This window comes from Delphinapterus leucas, chromosome 4 (genome assembly GCF_059928025.1).
Source record: "Delphinapterus leucas isolate spDelLeu-1000000601 "Yukka" chromosome 4, BTC_Dleu_Yukka2, whole genome shotgun sequence".
Lineage (NCBI taxonomy): Eukaryota > Metazoa > Chordata > Mammalia > Artiodactyla > Monodontidae > Delphinapterus > Delphinapterus leucas.
The window spans coordinates 119,602,552-119,628,303 of NC_143132.1; the positions used below are offsets into that span (position 1 = coordinate 119,602,552).

Genomic DNA, 25,752 nt, shown 5'->3' on the forward strand with positions numbered 1-25,752 from the left:
CAAATCAGTGCAATTTCTTCTGCCTTTGTTTCAATTTGGTAACAAACCTCAATTTTCAGAGGGGCTTCACCTAGCTGCCCCATCACACACAAAGAGGTGGCTACATTTTCTACGAGTGGGGAGATGGAAGGAAGCAAGGTTTTTGATAACTGCTAGTCAAAACCAAGTCAACAGCTACCCAAGTGTAAGAATAACGGGTTGGATTGATTGAGCTATCTCAGCAGTTGGAATCTCTGGAGGGCTGGTGATCATAGACCAGCTGCTTTGCTCTTCGCCCCCAGAGCGCAGGGCAGCGTGGACCAGTACAATCACTGATAGCTGAGGCTCAGCCCCTGTGCGCTTCCACACCCCGTGTGCCTCTGCACCCTCTTCCAAAGCAGAGACATTTTCTTGTTTTATCTTTATCTATCTATCCATCCATCCATCCATCTATCCATCCATCCAATTTCTAATTGATAAGGACTTTTCAAAACACAATCACAACACCTTAACATAACCAACAAAATCAATAATAGTGGGCTTCCCTGGTGGCACAGTGGTTGGGAGTCCGCCTGCCGATGCGGGGGACGCGGGTTCGTGCCCCGGTCCTGGAGAATCTCACATGCCGCGGAGCGGACGGGCCCGTGAGCCATGGCCGCTGAGCCTGCACGTCCGGAGCCAGCCTGTGCTCCGCAACGGGAGAGGCCACAGCGGTAAGAGGCCCACGTACCGCAAAAAAAAAAAAAAAATCAATAATAGTTATGTAATATCATCTAAAACTCAGTCCACGTTCAATTTTCCTTGGTAATCTCAAAATGCCTTTCATAAAGTTTTGTTCATATCCCAAATAATACCTGTATGTTGCATTTGGTTAGTACATCTAAGTGTCTTTTAATCTAGAACAGTCATGGGAATTTTTTGTCTTCATTTATCCTTTTAATTGTTTTTTTTTAAGTATTCATGTATTTATTGAATAGATAATGCTTGCAGAGTGGTAAAAAGTTTTTTTCCAAACTGTACTAAAAGGTACATAATGAAATATCTCTCAGTCTCCTCCCCCAGAAGCAGTGTTACCAGTTTCATGTGTAATCCTCTAGAAATAGTCTCTACCTAGACAAGCACGCCTGTCCCCAGGCTGTAGCCTGGTAGATAAGAGTGAGGACATGAGTTCAAGTCTGTACTCTGCCACTTACTAAGTAAAAATCTTGGGCACATCGCCTCTGAGCCCCAGTTTTTTCCTCTGGTAAAGAGAACTAATAATAGTACCTATCTCATGGCATTGCTGAGAGAATTAAATCAGGTAAGTTAAGTACCTAAATAATTACTTGTTATTATATACATTCTCCTTTGGCTTTTACCCAAATGATAGAATGAGGCACTTTTCTTTGTTTGATGTGTTTTTTTCATCTAACATCGCATTTGCTTCATTGTTTGAAATCACTGACTTAATTCTACTGGATGGATGCCATACTGATAGACATGTAAGTTATTTCCAACCTTTTGTTTTTACCAAAAACATGCTGCCATGAATACCCTTGTAATATTTTATTGGATTCATATGCAAAATATCCATAGGATAAACTCCTGGAAGTAAAATTGCTGAGCTAAAGGATATGTGCATTTTAATTCTTTATAGGTAGTGCCCAACTGCCCCAAAGGAAGCTGTACCAATTTACACTCCCAAGAAAAGTGCCCAAGGATCTCCATTTCCCTACACCTTAGCTCACACAGGATATCACTAAACGTTTTAATCTTTGTAAATATGATTTGTGGAAAATGGTATCTCATAGATTTAGTGTGCATTTCTCTTATGGGAAGGTAAAAGAAATATAGTGCAAGTAAACCTCAGTAGTCAAATGACCTGCCCATGACTTCTGAGCAAGGACCCTGAGTGAGCGCCGGCAGGGCACAAACAAATGACCTTGTCGGTACTCGTGAAGAGGATGTTCCCTATCCGATAGCGCTAAGCATGTTTTATGCATGTCTGTAGGTAGGTAGTTATATCTAGCAGTAGTGAAGGGTTTGTTCTGAACCCTTCAACCGGGTTGCAACTCCTTCACCTGGTTGCTTTCTGACACGTGGTCAGGAGCACAGCGTTGTGGCCTTAGGACATGTATTTGCACAGCCGACCACTTCCTCCTTGAAACATTTTCTTCCCTTGGCTTCCTGCTGTCCAATCCATGGATTTGCTCCTAACTCACAAGCTCTCTTTCTCTCCTGGGCCCTTCTCTCCTCTAGCTACAGCTTCTCCACAGGTGATAGCCATTCCCTTGGCTTTAAATACGAGCTCCAGAACCAGGGTGAGGCTACGGAGGCCCCTAGGTCATAAAAGTTAAGGAGACATTTACTCTTGGGCTTGTGCAAGGGCAGGCTTGGCCCCAGAGCGTGACTGTCTCCTTAAGTTTCCCTATTTGCCCTAGGTACCTTGCTTTCCTCACCCTAGTTTCACCTCCTTAAACACCTCCACCCTCTCCCTGGACCTGCAGACAAATCCTATTTGTCGTCTCTACTTGGATATCCGAAACACAGCTCAAAATTAAAATATCTAAAACAGAACTCTTGCATCACTTCCCCCTCCCCTGGCCAAACCTGCTCCTTCTACTTATCTGTCTCAATAGCATCACCATTTATTCAGTTACTCTAGTAGGAGTTATCCTTGATTTCTTTCTTTCAACAAGTTCTATCTTCCATCTCCACATCTGACAAGCTCTCACCACTTCTACTGCTACACGTTAGACCAGGCCTCCATCTCTTATCACTGTAAATACCTGCCACCTCCCCACACCCACCCCCAGTATCCCGGCTTCCACCCTTGGCCTCTCCCTCCCCCTCCCCTCCCCTCCCCTCCCCTCCCCTGCCCCCTCCGCCTCCCCCTCCCCTCTCCCCTCTCCCCCCTCCCCCTCCCCCTCCCCTCTCCCCCCTCCCCTCCCCCCTCCCCCCTCCCCCTCCCCTCTCCCCCTCCCCTCTCCCCCTCCCCCTCCCCTCTCCCCCTCCCCCTCCCCTCTCCCCCTCCCCCTCCCCTCTTCCCCTCCCCCTCCCCTCTCCCCCTCCCCCTCCCCTCTCCCCCTCCCCTCTCCCCTCCCCTCTCCCCCTTCCCTCTCCCCCCTCTCCCCCTCCCCTCCCCTCCCCTCTCCCCCCTCTCCCCCTCCCCTCCCCTCTCCCCCTCCCCTCCCCTCTCCCCCTCCCCCTCCCCTCCCCTCCCCTCTCCCCCTCCCCTCTCCCCTCTCCCCCCTCCCCCTCCCCCTCCCCCCTCCCCCTCCCCCCTCCCCCTCCCCCCTCTCCCCCTCCCCCTCCCCTCCCCTCTCCCCCTCCCCTGCCCCCTCCGCCTCCCCCTCCCCTCTCCCCTCTCCCCTCTCCCCCCTCCCCCTCCCCCTCCCCTCTCCCCCCTCCCCTCCCCCCTCCCCCCTCCCCCCTCCCCCTCCCCTCTCCCCCTCCCCTCTCCCCCTCCCCTCTCCCCCTCCCTCTCCCCCTCCCCCTCCCCTCCCCTCTCCCCCTCCCCCTCCCCTCCCCTCTCCCCCTCCCCCTCCCCTCCCCTCCCCTCCCCTCCCCTCCCCTCTCCCCCCTCTCCCCCTCCCCTCCCCTCTCCCTCTCCCTCTCCCCCTCCCCTCTCCCCCTCCCCTCTCCCCCTCCTCCTCCCCTCCCCTCTCCCCCTCCCCCTCCCCTCCCCTCTCCCCCTCCCCCTCCCCTCCCCTCCCCTCCCCTCTCCCCCTCCCCCTCCCCTCCCCTCCCCTCCCCTCCCCTCCCCTCCCCTCTCCCCCTCCCCCCTCCCCCTCCCCCCTCTCCCCCTCCCCCTCCCCTCCCCTCTCCCCCTCCCCCCCTCTCCCCCTCCCCCTCCCCCTCCCCTCTCCCCCTTCCCCCTCCCTTGGGTACTCATTACTCATCAGGCAGAGCGATCTTTTCACATCCTGAAGTAGATTAGGTCACTCTCCTACTTAAAACCCTCTAGTGGGAAATAAGAGATACGGGAACATATGTGTATGTATAACTGATTCACTTTGTTATAAAGCAGAAACTAACACACAATTGTAAAGCAATTATACTCCAGTAAAGATGTTAAAAAAAAAAAACCTCTAGTGGCTTCCAAATGAATTTAGCCTAAAGGCAGACCGCCCCCCCCCACCCCCACCACCATGGTCAACAGACCAGGATCTAGCAGGTGCCAAGAATCTGATCCCAGCCTACAGAAACCCACTTCTTCCTCCACCTCATTCACCAGGAACCGTGGCCCACACCGGCACACTGCTGCCTCAGCTGTGTTCCTCTTCCTTGAAACGCTCTGCCCCAGGCCTTTATACAGGCACTTCCTTCTCAACATTCAGGTGTCAGCTCAGGTGTCACCTTCCTGACCACCCCCATCCACTCATCCAGTCACTCAAAATCCCATCACCCTGTTTTCTTTCTCCACAGCATTATCACAATCCGAAAGTGTCTTGTTATCAGTGGGTAATAGCCGCTCAAAACTCAGGGGCTTGAAACAGAAATTTACCAGTTCAGCTGGGCAGTTCTTGATTGGGACTTTCCCTGTTGCAGTTAAACAGCAGCTGGGGTTGGAGTCATCTGGAGGCTTTTCTGGGCTGGATGTCTAAGGTTCTTCCCTCCCTTGTCTGGTGCCCCGGTGCTCCTCTGGGTGGCCTCCTTTTCCAGCAGAGAACTGGACTTCCTGCATGGCAGCTCAAGTCTCCAAGAGGAAAGAAGTGGAAATGGTTGGTCCTCTTATAAGCCAGGCCTGAAAGTGGCACAATGTATTTCTGCTGCCATATTCAAATGGTCAAAGCAGTCATAAGCCAGCCCAGGTTCAAGGGGATTGAGGAATAAATTCTACCTCTTAAAGCAGAAGTGACACGTATGTAAACGGAGGAAAGGAATTGATGGTGGCCTTCTTTGGCAATCAACTATCACATTCATTTGTTTACCTGTTATTTGTCTATCAACTCCCATTAGGTTATGTAAACTCCATAAGACAACAGGGACCTTGTCTATCTTATTTTATGGCTCCATTTCCAGCGCCTAGAACAGTGTCTGGCACACAGTAGGTGCTCAATAAATAAAGTCTGGGAAACTAAAATGGACTAAACTGAACTTCTCCAGTTTGGCTTTTCCAGATTCACTGATGCTAAGCATGCTGATGACCCACCAGATAAGAGAAATCCTACATTTATAAAGTATTTCATTTCCTCTGCAAACAAGAAAAACTTGCCCTGAACACAAAATCTAGAAATAGATTTGGCATGTTTTCTAAATGGAAAATATTTCTTGTATCACCAGAAATTATTTTCCCACAGCTTGTGCTACATCAAAATATTGAAGTTGACTGAAAATACCCCATTCTTTAATCTTGGTGTGGACAAGAAACAATTTTTGTTTTTGTAGCAAAGGAAATATAGAAACCTCCTGATGTTTGAACTCCCCCAGTTCTGAAAATGTCATTACAAGATAGACCTTTTTTTTTTAAAGACTAATGAGAAATGTCATTAAAAGTTTGGTCATCAAAATGTATAGATTTTGATTATAAAGCCAGCACTTGTTTATTTAAGTAATTACATATGAGCGAGGGCAAAAAAAAAAAAAAAATTCCCTCAAATCTCCCCCTTTGCTAGTTTTTACTGGTGAGTTCTATAAAATAATCCCATGTTTAAACCTTTTTGTAAATCCCTTGTAAATTAGTAAGTGAGAATGTATTCATCTGAAGGATTTTAGTGATTTTTGAAGTTAAAAAAAAGAGGGATTTAATTTTTTAAAATTACACTTGCAGATGACCGCTGATGAAATTTCCTCTAATCTTTGTTTTATCTTCAGTTTTCCCAGATTTGCTCAAAGCCATCCCAGTGAGTATCCACGTCAATGTCATTCTTTTCTCCACGATCCTTATCGTTTTAACCCTGGTGGGGACGGCCTTCTTCATGTACAATGCTTTCGGCAAGCCCTTTGAAACCCTGCATGGTCCACTGGGGTTGTATCTCTTGAGCTTCATTTCCGGTGAGTACAGAATTCTACCTCTGAAGACAAATGCGCTTTTCAATGTGCAAAAGACAGAGCTACCCAAATGTAAAGTGACAGTACATATACGTGGATGTCCACGGTGGCACTATCTATGAGAGCAAAGAGTGGTGATAACTATAATTATCCAACAATAGGGAATTCAATAAATTCATTATGGTGATCTATTTGACTAGATGGCATTGAACTATATTTTTGAAGAAGATGAAATCAAAAGAACAAGTGCTTGTATCAAAAAGTGAAAAAAGCTGTATATAAGATGTTATAAACATGAACCTAATTTGATTTTATATATAAATATGGAGAATATATACATATATTGTATATAGACTCTCCATATATATAGCCTACATATATATACATAAATACATATATATATGTATATATACACACACACATAGAGAGAGAGAGAAAGAGAGTGTATTCTGTTGGTAGTAGTTATCTCTGAGCAGTAAAATTACGGGTGATTTTCATTTTTTCTCATACTTTTTACTATTTCCAAACATTCAGTAATGTGCATTTATTTATTCCTAACCAGAAGAATAAATAAAAGCCATGAAAAAAGAGTAAAGAGCCAGTGTTCCACCCACACATGAGTTGCCATATTCAGGCCTATAGGGTCTTTGTGTATCTGGGCAAGGAGAAAGCTCTAAACCCCAAAATTAGTTCATTAATAAACACGTCCTACTCAGTAACTAGGGCTGATGGGAAACAATATAAAACCCAGTCAGTGCCACAGGGTGCTTAGGATATATTTACAAGAAAGAGAAAGAGATGAGAAAATCGAAAGTGTCTACATAACTCATATGCACCATCCTTCAGTGGTTGGTCTCTGATTTCACCCCACTCCAAACTTGCAAAAAAGACTCAATGCTTTGTCATATCCCCAGGAAGCAAGTAATTGTATTAGTGATTTCATGGAGAGATGAGAGAGAATATAACTCACACCAGCAAACAGTGTATTGAAGATCCATATCAGACTCTCTGCTTCTCTGCAGCTGCCCTTTGGCTGCCAGCCCCCAGCCCCCAGGCCACCAGGCCCCTTCCCTCTCTTGACACCACTCCCTTCTCCCTGCACAATTCAACTCCAGCCACAAACTCGCATAGCTCCCTCTCTATCAAACAAAGCCTTGTAGTTAACGGGTGCTCCCTTGTCTTAGAAAGCAGTATATGAGCCTCTATTCATGATCACTTGAGCACCCTTTGTTACCAACCTGGGTTCAATAGAAACTGGTGAAATGCGAAATTCAGGCAAGGCTTTACTGGGACTTGTGCTGAAGCACAAGGGAGTAACACCAAGTAACAGGTACCCTAGCTTGCTCGCTGAGGTGGGGGAGCCGCTTCCTTAAATGGGGTGAGGCTGGGAGCAGATCGGTGGGTCAGGCTGGAGGGGTGACGGGTGGTCTGCTCACCCCCTTGGTGGTGCTGTGCGCAGGGATCCTGCGCAGTACCCCGCTTTTGCTCCCCGCAACTCAGAAGTGGCAGCTGCGCTTTGACCTTTTTGTATCTTACTGTTCATAATTTGCCCCACGTGCACATGCGTGCAGTGATTTTTAGTCCCTTGTAGTTTCTTTGTATTCTTTCGTTCGAGGAGACAAAGGGGCCCAGGTCTCAGCCTGTCTCAACTTCTTGGGGTCTTCCGCCATCTACATCTTGCTATTCAAATTATTTACCCAACCAAAATAGTTCTCTCTCTAGCAGAGGTTCTGCTAATATTTTCTCCATATTTTTCACAAGCAAATAATACAGTTTCAATTGTGCAGAAATGATTACCCTATGACGACAGTGTCTAGGTCCTCCTCATCTTTGGATCGCTAGGGAAAGCATCCAGCATGGGCCTCTGCACACAGTAAACGATTCAGTACGTATTCACTGACTTGCGAAAGCAAGCCCAGAAGGAGATGTTAAGCCGGTCACTTAAACAGCACAGAATGCAAATGGGATGGAATTAGCAGAGTAGACCTGAAGAGGCAGTGGGAAAAGATCCAAAGAGATGGAACAGAATAATGTAAAGGAAGGCCAAGAGCTTTGCAATCAGGGCAGAGGAGCTAGAACGCAAGTACAGGGTGCACACAGACAGACAGAGGTAGTGGTTCAATCTCAAGGGAAGGTCAGGTTAGAAGTGGGTATTGGGATTACTTCACCCCACCCACGACAGCAAACCAAACTGGAGGATCTGGGTGGTGTGCCGTTTTAGTGAAGGCCCTTGAAACAACCAGGGACCAGCTAGACAACAGGATACACAGTATTTTAACAGAGGGAATATAATGTTCAGCTGTGGCTCTTCAAGTGGAGTCCCCAGACCAGAGCATCTGCATCACCTGGGATCTTGATAGAAAAGCAAATTCTCCAGCTTCACCCCAGACCGCCTGAATCAGAAACTCTCGAGTAGGGCCCAGCCATCTGTGCTTTACCAAGCCCTGCAGGTAATTCTGATGCAAGTTCAGGTTTGAGAACCAGGGCTATAGGGAGTTGATTAAATAGACGTTGGAGGACTGAAAAACAAGGAGACGCTGAGGTAACTCAGAGATGGCAATGTCGCAAAGCAGTGGCCAGCCCTAGGGCTGGGGAACCCAGGGAAGTGTTTAGTGTTACCAGAACCTAGAGGCTTAAGGAGAGGCCTCGGGGCACTGGGTCTCAGACCTCTGAGGAGGTGGCACTGTACACAGAGGAGATGGCACTGTCATGTGACACCAGCAGGCAGCTCTGGCAACGTGGAAAGGGCTTGGGAACTCCTCAGCTGAGGCCCAGAGAAGTGCTACCTCGTGGCAAGGCCAGCCAGACCTTCCTCCCCTGCCCTGGTATCCTCCCTGTTGGTAGGACTGGGGCAGGTGACAAGGCAGAGCAAGAGTGGGGGGAGTCTGCACCCAGCATCACAAAGCACAGAAAAGAAGAGAGCTGGTTTGATGCCAAGACACAACAGCTTATTAAGTGGCACAGCCATCTCACACCCTGGCTTCTGAATGAAACTGAGAACAGCCCATTTGGAAGACAAATTATCTGACCATTCTAAGGGACGACCAAACTAACGGTATTTGAAAGCAGGATGACTCAGAGAATGCAGGCTTTAATCCAAGTCCCAGATCTTATCTCGGCTTTTGGCCAAGTCTAGTGCAGAGAAAACCTGAGCACAGAAATATATGCGGGAACACAGGCCCTGGGCTCACACTGTACTGTATTTATCCTTGAACTTGTTGCAAAAGCAGGTGCTCAATAAAGGTTTGTGGACGAGGGAAGGAAGAGAGAGGGAGAAAGGAAAGATGGAGCCAGCTCCAGATCTGCGTCTTACAGAGGATAAAGGCCTAGTGTTTCCAGATTATCTGTTTTTTTTTAAACAGATAAAATTCTTTTTTTTTTTTTTTTTTTTTTGCGGTACGTGGGCCTCTCACTGTTGTGGCCTCTCCCACTGCGGAGCACAGGCTCCGGACACGCAGGCTCAGCGGCCATGGTTCACGGGCCCAGCCGCTCCACGGCATGTGGGATCTTCCCGGACCGGGGCACGAACCCGTGTGCCCTGCATCGGCAGGCGGACTCTCGAACACTGCGCCACCAGGGAAGCCCTAACATTCTTATTTTTAAAAACCAGAATTTTCAACAATTTTTAAAAAATTATTATTTTTAAAAACCAGAATTTTCAACAATTTTTAAAAATCTGTGCCTGACAACGAAACGTGTTTGAAGGTCAGATGGACTGACAGTTTGTGACCTCTAGAGGTAACAGGTCACTCTTGAATCACAGACTAACTACTTCATTCCCTTTGATCTACGTATAGTACCCATAAGCCCCTGGAGGCTTGGGAAAGTTTATCGAAGGTTGTAATATTCACAGAGACCCCAGCTTTAAACTCCACTCGTGGAAAGGTGGGGATTTCACGGCCCTTATCACAAACACTTGGAATGTGAGGCAATGAATCACACACTCAGAGGCCAGAGCCTGTATTGGGGGGGGGGTCCCTTAATGCCCGTGGGAGTCACCTTTCACTAGAGACCTCCTTCCCCTGGGGCAGCTCTCTTCTGCTGAGTTTCCCCCCCTGTTTCTCTACCCCGGTGGCCTCCCTCATAGCCAGCAGAGAAAAACTCCTTCCTCCCTTTTCTTCTTCTCCTCCTACTCAGCCCTGGGTTCCCCAAGATGCCACCTTTCCTTGTGCTGATGTCACACCAGGGCTCTTTCTTCAGCTGTCTACCTCCCTGCTGGATGAGACCCCCAGGCTTGGCATCCTCCTTGGGGGGGGAAGAGAAGGGAAAGGAGCTCTTCCGGCTTGTCTGTCTGGGACCTTGCATGCTGCCTAGAGTAACAATGCTGTGGGCATCTCCTTGAGTTCCCTGATGCACTGCAAGCCAGACCTCAGGGGGAGAAAAGGAAAAAGGGCACCAACTTCTGGATGAGGTCAGCAACGGTTTGTCACCACAGCCTGCTTGTCCTTGCAGCCCAATATCCTGTTGCCCTCCTGGACCAGAAAAGTGCCTCTTCCACTTCTCACGGCCTTCAGTCTGGTTCACATTCCTCAGCCTTCTTCATGTAACTTTTCTTCCCACTATCATTGTTCCATGAAACCCACCCAAGTCAGTTAATTTGCTCTTTCTCATCTTGTCAATCATAACCCAGGCCTGAGAAGTCTTTCCCTGAGTTAGGATTTTAGTAATATCTTAATGATCTCCCATGGTTCATTTTGGACAGTGATTCTCTTCCCGGACCATGCATTAGAATCACCAGAAGTAAGTTCCAAAAATACTGATGCTGGTCCCACATCACAAATTGGAGTCTCTGGGGGTGGAGACTGGGCACTGGTCTTTTTTCTTTTTTTTTTAAGGTTTCGTAGGTAATAATTCTAATGTGTGACCAGTGTCAAGAACCACTGATACAGGTGCACTCATTTCATTTATTCAACAAACGCTGACTGAGTGCCACCACGTAGCAGCCATTATGAGAGGTACTGGTGTTACCACAACCCATCAGGCACACAGTCCTGCCTTCGTGGAGGCTAAAATCTAGTGGGAGAGTCAACAGAAGTTTACATAGGGAATTAAAGATCACAATAATGGTGATGAACAGGCTGTCATGATACAGAATGAAGGGAAGGGAAGATCGGGTCTTGATATGGTGGTCGGCAAAGGCTACTCCAGGTAGCTGAGTTCTAAAGATACAAAAGAGCTAAGGATCCTCAGAGAACTTCCCAAGGAGAGGAAAAAACACACATGAGGATGCTAGGGAAAGAGGCCAGCTTGTTGTAGACACTGAAAGAAGGCCCACGTGGCTAGAGAACAGGCAGTGAGGGGAAAATGGCCAAAAAAAAAAAAAATTAGATCAGTTGACGTCAGTTAACGTCAGACCTCAAAAGCCACGGCAAGTCTTTCAGAATGGATTCTAATTGCAATGAGACACTTCTGAAAGTCCTTAAGAAGCTGTCTGATAGCTGATTTACCTTTTAATTTTTTATAAATGTATTTATTTTTGGCTGCATTGGGTCTTCGTTACTGCGCGTGGGCTTTCTCTAGTTGCGGCGAACGGGGTCTACTCTTCGTTGTGGTGCACGGGCTTCTCGTTGCCGTGGCTTCTCTTGTTGTGGAGCACGGGCTCTAGGCGCGTGGGTTTCAGTAGTTGTGGCACGTGGGCTCAGTAGTTGTGGCTCTCAGGCTCTAGAGCGCAAGCTCAGTAGTTATGGCACATGGGTTTCTTTGCTCCCTGGCATGTGGGATCTTCCCGGACCAGGGCTTGAACCCGTGTCCCCTGCATCGGCAGGCGGATTCTTAACCACTGCACCACCAGGGAAGTCCAACTGATTTCCCCTTTAAGAAATGTCTGGTGAAAGACTAGGCTATTGCATTGGAGATGGAGAGAGATGAATGTATTCTAAAAGCATTTTGAAAGTAGATCCAAAATGTTTTGTAGGTAGCTTAAGCAACTAGTAGACAGTGGTGGCATTAACCCAGCTGAATAAGACAGGGGAGGAACAGGCTTAGAGTTTAGGGCAAAAAAGAAGTGGGGAGAGGAGCTTAGCATTAGAAATCAAGTGTTCCATTAAGGGCATGTCAAGTTTGAGATCCTATGAGATGTTCAAGAGGACATTTCAAGTAGACAGTCAGATATATGAGTCTGGAGCTCAGAGAAGAGGTCTAGACAAAAAACATAAATTTAAGAGTTGTCAGGATATAGATATCACTCAAAGCAATGAACATGGGTGAGATCATCTAGGAAGAGAATGTAGATAGAGAAAAATTGGCCTAGGACCAATCCCTGAATAACACCATCAGTTAATTTTGGGGTTGAGAAGAAAGAGGAGAAGGAGGCAGCAAAGGACACTGACTAGGTGTGTCTGGAGAGGAAGAAGGAAAATCAGGAGACGTGGTGTCCCAGAGGCTACAAGAGGGGGATGTTTCAAGAGTACAGGCCAACAGTAGAAAACAAATTTATGGTTACCAAAGGGGGAAGGGGGTGGGGAAGGGATAAATTAGGAGTCTGGGATTAGCAGATACTGACAACTGGATATAAAACAGATAAACAGGGCTTCCCTGGTGGCGCAGTGGTTGAGAGTCCGCCTGCCGATGCAGGGGACGTGGGTTTCCGCGGCTGGGCCCATGAGCCATGGCCGCTGAGCCTGCGCGTCCGGAGCCTGTGCTCCACAACGGGAGAGGCCGCAAGATTGAGAGGCCCGCGTACCACAAAAACAAACAGACAAACAAACAAACAGATAAACAGCAAGGCCTACTGTAGAGCACAGGGAACCATAGTCAGTACCCTGTAATAAACCATAATGGAAAAGAATATGAAAAAGAATATATATACATACATACATACATATATATATAAATAACTGAATCATTTTGCTGTACACCAGACACAAACACGACATTGTAAATCAACGCTACTCCAATTAAAAGTTAAAAAAAAAAAGAGTACAGATCAACAATGAAGTATGGGAAAGGGAGGCCACCTGCGAGAGTCAATGAGAGGGAGGGAAGAGTGGCAGGGGAAGGCAGAATGGGGAAAACAGGGTGAAAAACACTTTCCTCAAGGTTTATAACACAGTAGGAGAGAGAAAGGCCCTCAAATTAAGGAGGTGGAGAAAGAGCAGGTGCCCAAATAGAAGGAGGTGAGTATAGCAGCAACTAGACACACAGTTTCACACTGGAGCACTGATATATGCCTTTTACACATTCCATTTGAGAAGGTTCCCAATTGATGATAGAGAGTCTAACCCACATATGCATCTAAGAGAGCAGGTTACGTGGAAGACTTGCCATGGATCCTTAGTGGGACATCCTAGACAGTTCAGGGAATATTCCCTGAGGATGCTATGAAATGTATTGGTTCAGGCCTTTTAGAGGTGATGAAAACCACCGAAATGGGGACTTATTGCAAAGCGTATTTATTATGCCTTGTCTTACGTGTAGCATCAGGTTTGAGTTACACCAAGCAAGGCAAACAAAGAAAACAACTGCCTTTCTTTAAAAAGGGGATACTCCTAATGTGGACATAATTAATTACGAAAATTACAGCCGTGGCATGGAACAGAAATAAGCTCAGTCATACGTAAAACAAGAAGACAGGAAAATAAAGAGCAGCGCAGGAATAGAAGGATGCTTCACGTCACACATCAGTCTCAGTATTAATCATACCCTGGCCTCTGTAATAAGTCTAGGGCATATTATTCTGCAACTGTTAGTGAAAAACCATCTGCAACTTAGTTCCACTTCAGTCCTTATGGAGGAGCTGTTGTTCAGAGTCTGAGAAAGATCCAGGGACACCTGGGCATTAAAGCCACAGAGCCTGAGGAAGGATAGGATTGGTGGTAGGAAAAGTCAGCAACAAAAAGACTAGTTTCTCAGCATAAACTTTGGAAGGAGGCCACAGAAGGGAGAGAAGTAATATTAGCCAGCCCGTGATGGTCAACGGACAAGGAATTTTGTTTTGAGATACAGGGCAGCATCTGAAGGGGCAGAACCGTAGTGACGGGATTGCATTCAGGTCATTCACGGCAAGGACGCGACAGAAGGACTGTTTAACTCACTTTGCACGGGGCCCGGCCGTGCATGATCTGGTGCAAGGAGATTCTCAATCTTGTCCTGTCACAACTGCAAAGAGACTCCTGTCCTGTTCAGAACATGCACAAGTGTCTCCCCTCTGTTTCATTTAGAGTCACAACCCAAGTCCTTGCTACGACCACCAAAGCAGCACTTGCTGTGCCCACCCTAGAAACCCGCACACATACCTCACCTCTTACTCCCCTCTGCCTCGTTCTCTTCTTCTCTCTGCTCAAATCCCCTGGTTCCCTTTGCACTCTCTGTTCCCTCAGCTTGAAATGCTCTTCCCCTCCAATACCTACCTTCTCACCCCCGACTTCTTCAAGAGGCACTAAAGTGTCATCTTCCCCAGGCCATCCCCCTTCCCTGCTTTATTTTATTCTCCTTAGTACACATCACACTCTGATAAACTACAGAATGGAATTACTTATGTTGTTATAGCCTCTCTCTCCACTCTCTCTACCACTGAGAGCTCCATGAAGATAGGGATTTTTGTCTGCTTTATTCAGTGCTGTATCCCCAGTGCCCAGAACAGTTCAGTCAGCATCCAATAAGTGTTTGTTGGTAAATGAATAAAACAGAAGCAGCTCTACATATTTTCTAGTAACACATGACAATCTCCTTTTCTGAAAATCAGTTCAAATGAGAAAAAGATCTTTACATGAATCACTCTTCTCACTAACATGACATCTGTAAAACTTAAGTTAGATATGGGCTCTTCAACTCTCCATTACAGAAGACATTATATCACAGAAGAAGGGGAAAAGCTGAACCCAGCTGGTGTTATAACTTCCTCCTCACCTGCTCTTTGGAAATACATGACCAAATTGCTCTCCATTATGACCTCAAAATCTACTCTTAGATATTAGCTTGCTTTACTAGTCTAGATGGTAGCCATTGGTCTCTAAAGCAGTTTGGAACTGGAGCAGCTTCCATTTGGGGAAGAAATCATTGCTGGAGATCTCACCAATAATAACTGACTTTCTAGTGAGATTACATAATTTCATAGAAAATTAGCACTTACACCTGAAGTGGCTTTTTCAACCCCATGTATCATCTCTCAAGACTCCTTAAAGAAGGAAATCTTCAACTTATCATTCTGTAGAGGAAATGGAATGCCTCTAACAGTTGTCATTGTAGGGGAGAAAAAGTTTTCACTCTTCCCTTCCAGGTTCTTTGGCTGCCTCATAATTAAATTGACATAAGACAGGTTAACAGGGGAAGAACAAATTTCGTTTCATACGTACAGGAGCTCATAAAATATGAGACTCAAAGAAATGACCCAAGCAAGCCACGTTTATACCTTTCAGACAAAGAAACAATAAATTTGTGAAAAACTGACCAAAGTAGTTTGGGCTTGGGGTAGTAAATTAGTGAAGAAGTAGCAAGGTTTGTTTATACAGCCATCTCGGCCCTGAATTCCCTATCTCTGGTGTTAAGGATGCCTTCTACCCTCCAGGTGCAGGGAGGGTACGCTTCATATGGGAAATTTATTTCCTGATTTCAGGGAGACAGAGGAAGGTCAGAGTGTCCTTCTTGCACTAGTTGTTTCTTAAGTAACTTTAATTCAAAATAATCAATCTGTTGAAGTGGTATATTTGGGAGGGGCAAATCCTGCTTCCACTCATCATCTCTAAGAGAGTTTAAAGATGACATGTTAGCTTTCTGGAAATCTTGGCCATTACTTTAAATGGAATAGAAATTCTAATTTACTATTTCCCAGATGCAATCTTAGTGATAATAGGAGAAAGTTTCAGAGGTGTTTTTCACCTTTGAGAACACATGTCTACTGAAACCCATGGTACCCTAGACTCCCATGGACCCTGGCAGGATCTTCCCACCCATAAAGTATAGTCATTCTCGGGGCTCACCGAGGGATAAAGAAGCAGCTTTCTTGTTGGCTGTGAGCTTCATTCCCTATATTGTAAGGGACTGGAGGGGAGAGGTGACCGATTCTGTAGTCTCGGCTGCCAGAGGAGAGCCCTGAGTGTGTAGTGTCTAGTACATAACACATGTTTGTTAATTGACTGATAATTCATGGTGTGACAGCCCTATAACTCAGCTCTCCTATTCGGTCAGAAATTAACTCAGTAATCAAAGTCATTAAAAGGAGAAGGGAAAAAAAAAAAACAAAAACACTACGGTACCAGCCAGATGGTGGGGAAATCAAACACGTGAAAGGAAAATGGCTCGTCTTTGAGTAAGACACCCGGCTGCAAAACCTCGTATGCCTGGTTATATTCCAAATTCTAGCTTGAGCAAGGCTTGTCAGGTTTCCCTAAATCTGGTGTAAACTTTAACCTTTCTTATGAGCTGCAGCAGTGTTGGTCAGATAGACAGACAAGGGGGAAATCTGTCCAAATGGCCCCAGCTGAGTTTGGGCTCTTGGGGGACATGGGTAACTGGGAGGAAGCATGCAGGCTTGATCCTAACCCTTGGGCAAGAGCACAAATGAAAGCCCACATACCACGTGTCTCATCGTTTAAAAGTTATAAGCTAATAGACTATTCAGTGAAACATGTTTCTCCTTCACCCTTGACACACGTCTCTCTAGGACCTGGACCTGGAGGCCAGATTCAGATTTAGACTTCTTGAGCCCTGGGAATTCTGCACCTGAGGTGGTGATGAGAGGAGGGCCGAGCCCTGTCTATTCGTCTCTCTTCCCGTGGCTGGTTCCATCCACGCCGTAAAGGGCCTCGAGCATAATTGTGTGAACTCTCCACCGCGTATCCGAGCTCTGACCATGCCCCCCAAACAGCTGTTCCTTGGCCACCCTCAGGCCTGTACAGCAGAAGCCACAAAATCCACCCCTGTGTAAATGGACCCAGGGAAGATGCTCGTGCCAGCCCAGGAAGTGTGCTCAGGGCTGTTTGCGGAGGAAATTCCTGGGTCCCAGGGGTACCATCTGGCATGTGGTCAGGGACTCCAGATGGCCCCATCCCACTGACATCAAGCATTCCTCACCCCATGCGGAGGGGTGTCAACAGGAGAGAGAGCAGGACCCTCTAAATGTGGGACCCATAGCAGGAGCCCCCTTGCTGGAAGCGAAGGGCCAGACCGGAAAACGTGCTGAGCCCTGTTCCCACCACCACTCACATCCCTTACACACCTCTTTTCATGTCCCCAGCAGCCAGGCCACAAACAGAAACTCTTCCTGGGTATCTTTTTTTTTTTTTTTTTTTTTTTGCGGTACGCGGGCTTCTCACTGCTGTGGCCTCTCCCGTTGCGGAGCACAGGCTCCGGACGCGCAGGCTCAGCGGCCACGGCTCACGGGCCCAGCCGCTCCGTGGCATGTGGGATCCTCCCGGACCGGGGCATGAACCCACGTCCCCTGCATCGGCAGGCGGACTCTCAACCACTGCGCCACCAGGGAAGCCCCTTCTTGGGTATCTTTTGGTCCATAATCCATAAATAGGTATTGGTGGTCCCACATTTCCTTTAGAGCCAGGGACAGAGAGAGGCAAAAATATCCTAAATTCACACTGAGTTGTTTCCCTCCGTGTGTCCTAGCGTCGCTGAGGGGTTGGCAGAGACTCAGGCTGGGTTTCCATGCTCTGACTCTGAAATGACCAAGTTGACCTCACGGACAACCCCAGACTCCATGAGCAGAATCTCAGACCATCCTCTTAACAACTATATCGTGTTTGGGGAGCTTGCATGCTTGAAGTATTAGCTCCAGTAAAGGGCTATGGGTCTTAGATACCCAAGCAACTTTTACTTTAAGAATTTGAAATGCAGTCTCAGTGTGATGCTTTCTCCTCAACAAAGCAGTACCTTTAAAATATTTAACAACTTGAAAAAGAAAACCAAGCTTGAATTTTCCTTTCAAGCACCAGGGAAATACAGTGTTTCGCTTCTGTCTGAAATTCACCATCTCCTCACACAAAGAGGTTCTTATGGTAAAAGCAATGGCATTTTCTCCACAATTTTCAAATAAAAGATAAAGAGAAAACAGCATCTCAGCCTTTTTGTTGGATCCAACAATAAAGGAATAATACAGTATTGCCAGGGGAGAGCTCTGGTTTTAAGCTCAGAATACAAAAATAGGCTGACAATTTTTACAAAGGAATATTCTCCAAGGCTGGTGGGAAGTGAAGTTTCAAGAAAATTATATCACTTAATTACTTGGGGATGTATGATGGTGGCGGGAGCCGGTCCCAGGTGAAATTCTCACAGAAGAAATAGAATTTCACCTTTCCTCCTCACCCCCAAACCAACCCCACCCCCATCTATCCAACCCAAACCCAGCCTTCGGAAAAGGAATGGGAACATCATTTGCATGGTAGCACCTCATGTCTGGAACGTTCTCCCCACACGGCCCAACCTCCCTTTGCTAACTTTTCCTACAACTACTTCCAAAGGACCTTCTAGGATGCTGCCCACCTACTCAGTAATAGCTACCTGCACCTCCCTTACTATGACACCCACTGCAATTGGTTTACAACTGTTTTATCTGAGTTCCCTGCCCGATTATACTCTCTGTTACAGCAGAAACCATCTGCATTTTCTTTAATGTTGAAATCTCCACCACTATTCCCATGCTTGGCCCGTAATAAGTCTCACGGAATAAATGAATGAGTGAATTAATGAATGGGAACTTAAGCCACTATGTTGCTGCTCCCAGGGCATTTGAATTAACTGTAATTGAAGGCAAAAGCACTTACCACTCCTCAAGGAGTCATAAACCTAATGGGAGAGCATGTGGAGGAACGAGGCGCTATAGTATCAGTACGTTCTCTGGCGTGGCCTATCTGATGGATTCAGGGGTTTTTTGGCGTGTGGTGGAACGAAGACTTGCAAGATGAAAAAATACATAAAAACCAGAGGAACAGCTACCAGTTAGTGAGCACTTCTATGTGCCAATTCTAATACCAAGTGTTAATCTTGAATCATCTTTATTGTCCACATTTTATAGACAAGGAAGTGGAGGCTTGGAGGTTAAAATTGACTACTTTCACATAGCTACTGGCGGAATCAGGGTTTGAACCCAAATTGGTTTGATCAAAGTCTGAAAACCATCTCAGCAAGTTTCCTGTTAACTAGCACCCCACTGTGATGGCCTAGGGTGCAGATGTAGCTGTGGGAGCCCTGGGAGCCCCGGCTCTCCTCGATGCCCCTGACTCTGCCCCTCTTGCCACCTCCTTCTGCCCCTGTGCCATCCACCCATCTGGGGGGCTCTTATTCTCCATCCTCATGGGAGGGGGACTATTAGAGTTTCCAGGCACCACTCAATATGACGTGCTCCTGTCCTGCAGAGATCTCATCCAGGTCACAGCCACACCACTTAAAATTAGATTAGGCCACCAATGAGTGATAAATAAGGGGAAAATAATAATAATAATAGGGCTTCCCTGGTGGCGCAGTGGTTAAGAATCTGCCTGCCAATGTAAGGGACACGGGTTCGAGCCCTGGCCTGGGAAGATCCCACATGCTGCGGAGCAACTCAGCCCGTGCACCACAACTACTGAGCCTGAGGTCTAGAGCCCGCAAGCCACAACTACTGAGCCCACATGCCACAACTACTGAAGCCCACGCACCTGGAGCCTGTGCTCCGCAACAAGAGAAACCACCGCAATGAGAAGCCCACGCACCGCAACGAAGAGTAGCTCCCACTCGCCCAACTAGAGAAAGCCCGCGTGCAGCAACGAAGACCCAACACAGCTGAAAATAAATAAATAAATAAATAAATAAAATAATAATGGGTTAAAAAAATACATATTTATTATTCTCTCACACAAAAATCTAGAGGTTAAAGTCCACTGAAGACACTGGTGGCTCCCGATGTCTGATATCCAAAATTCCTCCCTTCCTGTTTTTCCATAATATATGGCTTCCATTTCTAAGGCCACCTTGTCCAAAACGTCTGCTGGTGCTCCAGCCATTGCATCCATATTTCAGCTACAGGAAGGAGGACAGGGGAAAGAGAGTGCAGGCCCCTAATACTGCACACTTCAAGGAAACTTTCCGGCCCCTACATCCCAGCCCCCCTCAACCAATGTAGCCCTCATTCAAGTCAGCCACATGCCCAGGTAAAAATCCTGAGTTCTGTTACAAACAAGGAGAACAGATACTCTCCGCCTTGACACCTTATCCATGGTTGCCTTTGCTCAGGGACACATCTGGGCAGCTGTGGCCAGGTGGGAGCCCGAGGAGGGGGAGAAGCCATGAAAGCCTTCTGAAGGAAACCCTCAGCCCTTTCACAAGGGGGCTGGATGACTGCCATTTTTTCTGCATGACCTGTGAAGTACAGAGAAATTGTTCTTTTGAAGCCACACCATAGCAGTGGCTGCTTTATAGCCTGACTCCACCACTGTGCTTTTAAGGTGCCCAGCAATTCAGCCTTCTCCTCACGCAAAGTGGAACGTCTCCCAGTCTTTGTAAGATCGGCTTGATTCTACCCACACCACCCCCGAAAGTCTTCTCACGCAGAGCCATAACCCAGGCACTACCAGCCATCGGTTGGAGAACCAGGCTCGCGATTAAAAATTTGAAATATATTTTTGCAGAAGAATGCAAATGAGGTTGACGGGAAAAGGCTTTCTTTAGTTTGCACACAAACCCTCTTTCCTGTCCCTTACAATCAGGAAATATTTGTCCCAACATGCTGTTTGTTCTTTCTCTTGCAGGCTCCTGCGGCTGTCTTGTCATGATACTGTTTGCCTCTGAAGTGAAAATCCACCGCCTCTCAGAAAAAATTGCAAATTATAAGGAAGGGACTTATGCCTACAAAACGCAAAGTGAAAAATACACCACGTCGTTCTGGGTGGTTTTCATTTGCTTTTTTGTTCACTTTTTGAATGGGCTTCTAATACGATTTGCTGGATTTCAGTTCCCTTTTGCAAAATCTAAAGACACAGAGACAACTAACGTAGCTGCAGATCTAATGTACTGAAGGGCAAACATGGTTAATTTTGTCCAACCTTTTAGATGCACAAATTAAAGTACCAAACCCTCTGTGATAATGTTTACAAACTACGTACTAAGGATACAGGCCAGGAAGTAAGGGGAGCAGAAAGAAGGCTTTGGAAGGTTGTTTAACCTGGTGGGAAATTGCTTCGCCTGGGTAGTCAAGACAGTTGACTAGAATGGACAAATTGTTACTCCGTATCCACACCAGAGTGCAAAATGCCTGCTCCATCAGGTAGGAGTTGGAAGGCATGGGGAATATATTTTAATACAAACAAGTACTATTTCTGATATATCTACACATTTGTTGCCACAGGTACCAGAAAACAGAGCTGGAATCATTTTCCTAAAATGATAGTGCATTAAATGAGCATTGATAAAGTGTATCAATGCGCTTTTTTAAAGTCATTTAAAGCACACTCTTACTATCCATGCCTATTGGTCAAAATGTATAAACTTCTAAGAGGAAGAAAGAAGAAACACAGTACTTTCAACAGACGTAATTGCTGGGACCACTGAGGAATCGTGAAAAATGATTCTTCCTAGTAAACTTGATGCAAAATGACTCATTGGGGCTGTTGCTTCTAAGTTTTTAGTGTTTTCGAGCACTAATTCCCAAGTATGAAATTATATTACATTCTGGGATTACAGCGATATCACTGTCATCTTGGGTTTTGGTCTGTCACAAAAGCATGACTCAAGTCAATTTTTTTTTTTTCCTGAATTACCCATGAAATTGATCTGCCGCTAACCAAAGGCCACAAGTGAGCCTAGAACTGACCGTTCCTCTATCCTCCACCTGCTGCCCTCGAGACAGCGCTCAGGAAGAGGCAGAGAATGACAGAGAACACACTGCCAGGCCCCTCACCACAGCTGCTCGGTACTCAGCCGCCATACAAGAGGTTTTGAAAGTGCTGGTTTTAAAAAATACTTTTTTCTCTTTGGGAACAAGTTACAAGAAAAAAACAACTGTCTGTCTACCTGAGAAATAACGTGCTCTGATGGTGACCTGCAACCCACAGGCTGACATCAGAACACTCCCTTCGTTTCCAGACGTTAGTCTCTCTACCTTCATTCAGGAGATATATCTGGAGAATTTCTAGAAGACTACAAGTCAGTCTAGTGATGAAGGGGATGCTTATTTCAGTAATGGGCTAGTGGAGCCTAGTTCTGGAAGTCTTCACGAAACAGTTAAATACAGAAGCATCTCGTGGTCCCGTCTGCTTCTTCAGAGCAGCTCCTCTAGGAGTGAGCAGGAAAGCACAAGGAACTTCACCGCCAAGGGTAACTGGCCTGAGGCCCTGGAAGTCCCCAGAGTCCCACTGGATCCCTCTCTCTCTTCTCAGAGTTTTGAAAAACTTCTAACACGAAGCTTTCTTCTTTAGAAAACAACTCCCTGGTTGTTCTCTGTTCTGTAAACAGAGATAACTCAGAGCGGCAACTGAAACCTCAGTGGCAACCTAATAGGCAAACTAACAATCTTCCTGATGGGAAGTAGAGGAGGACTGCTGACCCCCCGCAAACTGGGTGGAACACAAAAATACAAGAAGATGCAACCTGGGCCCTCAGAGGACAGCACTTAAGCTGCCCCCTTCCCTTCTCTCAGATGAAACGTTTGCGACACATGGCCTGAGAGTAACCCTCCCAAGAGGGATATGGCCAGGACGTTCTCTGTGGGGATCAGAGGCCCCGGGAAAACAATCATCGCACTGTGTCCGACCTCCCACCCCAGGTGGCAGCCACTGTCTCACATTCCCTCTGGGACTTGGGGCCGCCTGCTGGCTGCAGGGCGGCAAACACAACACCACGGTTGGGGGCTCCTTTCCCGGTGTCCGTACACACCCTCAGCCCCCAGAACATCAGTGCTTGTTATGCTGTGGGAGAGAATGGCAAGAAGCTGTGAAAGCTGGGTCCTTTGGGGCAGAGCTGGGAGTGGACACGGAACAGGAGGGTACCTTCCCTCTGTGCTCACTTTACAGTTTACACGTCTTGTGCTCTGGAGGTCCCGTCTACTCCTTCAGAGCAGCTGCCCTCATGTCACTTGACAAACATTCAAGGTTGATCACTTTGGTTGGTGACTCACACAGCACACAACCCTGGGGCAATGCCTCTCCTCTCTGGAGGCCAATTTGCAGGGAGAGAGGTGAGATGGGGAGGTCTGCCCGTCTCAGCTCTGGTGGAGGGAGGAGGGGTCCACACTGGCGGCAGCGCCAGGATGCACCAGCTAGGAGGAATACACTAGCCTGCCATTACAGTGGGTATTGTCCCAATCATGTACCTAATGGAAACCCAAACAACTGGCCAGGGAGAGGCTGGGGAGCAGAGAGCTTAACCTCTCTCAATTTTCCTCAACCTTTCCCCTTCCAACAAGACCCAGTATAAGTAAAAAGGGTGATGGTTTAGAGAAATGCTGCTTCAAGACCAGTCCCAAGCCATCAGCCCTGTTTTTCTAACTGCCTTGCTGCCCCTGACCCCTTCTATTCAGATGTTAGGAGCCTGTGCTATTTGGGTGCTCGGGGTGTGATCTGGTGGTCCGCCCATTCTCAACCCCCTTCATCATGGCTCATGGCAGTCGTTCATGGCTCAGGGCAGATGTCTGCTTCAGCAGATTAGCCCCCTCCTCCAAGTGACAAGGGACAGAGCAGTGCCGGTCAATTTAGAGAAGAGGTACCTGTTCCTTGAAGCTAAAGGACAGAGAGAAAGGCTGGGCAGGCCTGGGGCCCCGGCTTCCAGGATAAGATTCCCACTCAGGAAAACACCCTCTTGCTGATAAAAATGCAAACTCAATAAACTTACACTTTGATTTACAGACTCTGTGATTCCCCCGTTCCCCCTTAGATAACCAGATACACCTGCCGTGTCATGCCCGGAGCTGGGACTCACTGGCCTGTTTGGAAAGTCCGAAGGAGCCCAAGGCCAACTGGATGACCCTATCAGAAACCTCCAGAAAGTGTCCCCTGTGGGTCCTACAGGACAGTATCACACAATGGCGGTAGAGACCCTGGGGAATAGCTATGGTGCTCTGAAAGCCACCCAACAATTAAAAGGCACACAATATTGTAAATCAACTACGCTTCAATCATTTTTTAAAAGGCACATGTCTTAAAGGGTAATATCTCTTTACTAGAGTCTTGGTTGGAGGGACTTCGACTCACTCGCAAAGAACAGGATGAGTCGCAAGCTGGGTGTGTCCCTCCCTCGGCACAAGTTCTCTTCTCCCTGTGGGCCAGCAATCCAATCCTGGAGGAGGGGGAGAGCCTCAGGGGCTCCTGATATAGCCTCTGTTCCCTCTCTCCTCCAGTCTGGTTTGTAAGGGGGAGCACAGAGAAGGTGTCTGGACCCTCAAGCAATTCAAGCCCATGCCCCAACAGAGACACACAGTCTCAGGGCACACAAGCCGCTCGCCCTGTCGTTACAGCCTCCTCAGGTTCCAGTTTGTCATGGAACTTTACCTAGTGCAAAAAAGGGTATCACATCTAATTCACAGGTATGCATTCTAACATGCCCCAGCTCACTAATTGCACTTAAATTGCCATCCTTTCATTTAGCCAAGGAAAAGGAAGAGTATGGCCTTCACGTGGGGAAGGACCACGTTTGATGCACATTCCCGCCAGACACCCCAGGAGAAGCTGGTGTAGACACTCATCTGCTCCCACATAGGTGCTCCCTTCTCCCTGATCTTTGGCTGTCACCCCCTCCCCACTGGCCCTCTGTGGCAGACACTGCTATGCACTCCCCACCCCGTTCCTCTTAGGAACACAGTTAAGGCACGTTTCCCAGCTCCTTTGCAGCTGGGGCCATGGGAGTGAGTCTGGATTGATGGGATACAGGCCCAAGTGACCCAGGCCATTTTCGGGGCTGGTCCTGAAGACTCTCCCGTGCGATGCTCCAGCTTTGCCTTCCCCTGGCACTGCAGGCTTGGAGGTCATGGGATCCAAGTGGCGAGGCTACAAAGCAGAGGCAGTCTTCGTGACCTGCCCTGGAGCGTGACAAGAGTGGTAAATAAACTTTCTGTAGAGCCGCTGAGTTTGGGTGGTTGTTACTACTTAGCCTCGCCAACAAAGCCCTGCTCTCCAGGAAAGTTCTGCTTCATGACAGTGAGAAGCTCTTTAAGTCCCTTGAGATACAGACTGAGGCCAGGAACACCCTCTACCACCACCACTGAGTGGCTCCCTTTGCCGTCTCGTCCTCCGCAAAGCCATGGCCCTCTGGCCACATTACTCATCACCCCCCCACCCCCGAAATGAAGACCAGAGAGTGAATTTTCTGCATAAATATCTAACGAGTAAATAAAATACTTTTGCTTTTTCTGGTATCCTTCAGGATTCTTTCCAAAAGACGATTAATAAACCCCTTTTCATTCATTCAGAAAGGTTTTATCTTGCATCTACAGTGGATCTAGCTGCGTGTAAGGCATTGAAGATGGGGGGAGGAAATGTAGAGTCAGAAAAACATTCTTTCTTGATCTGTGCTTGAGAGCAGAGAAGAATATCTGTCGATATCCTTATTTCCTTTTTAAAGCTTCAATTTATTATTAAAGACAGAGCTTTAAATTTTGTGCAGTAAAAACTCCACCTAATCAGATGCGATTCCTTAACTACATAAATCCCCCCCCAAATCAACAATTATCCTAGAGTTTCATTTTTCACAAAATATTGTAAGAACTGTGAAATTAATTAAATCATGCCAAGGGAGGTTTTTTAATGTATCTGAAAGAGCCAGGAGGGAGGGGGGAGGCTTCCATCACTGCCCAGGTTTGGGCTGTCACCTGGGTCGTGCCTAGGCAGGCAGCCATTTTCCCTTCCACAGTACCACTTGCCCTTACGTCCCCCTCCTGAGGGGTCAGGG

General features: G+C 47.1%; 1 protein-coding gene across 1 annotated transcript in view; it reads left to right on the forward strand.

The window, feature by feature from the left end:
* The window catches only part of CLRN1 (clarin 1), a 39,787-nt gene extending 18,867 nt beyond the window's left edge, over positions 1-20,920 (forward strand). Inside the window, exons 2-3 of the mRNA XM_022582497.2 lie at positions 5,776-5,955; positions 20,625-20,920. Coding sequence (XP_022438205.1) covers positions 5,776-5,955; positions 20,625-20,890 — 446 coding nt within the window. The 3' untranslated portion in view covers positions 20,891-20,920. The remainder of the gene's footprint in view (positions 1-5,775; positions 5,956-20,624) is intronic.
* The last annotated feature ends 4,832 nt before the right edge of the window (positions 20,921-25,752 follow it).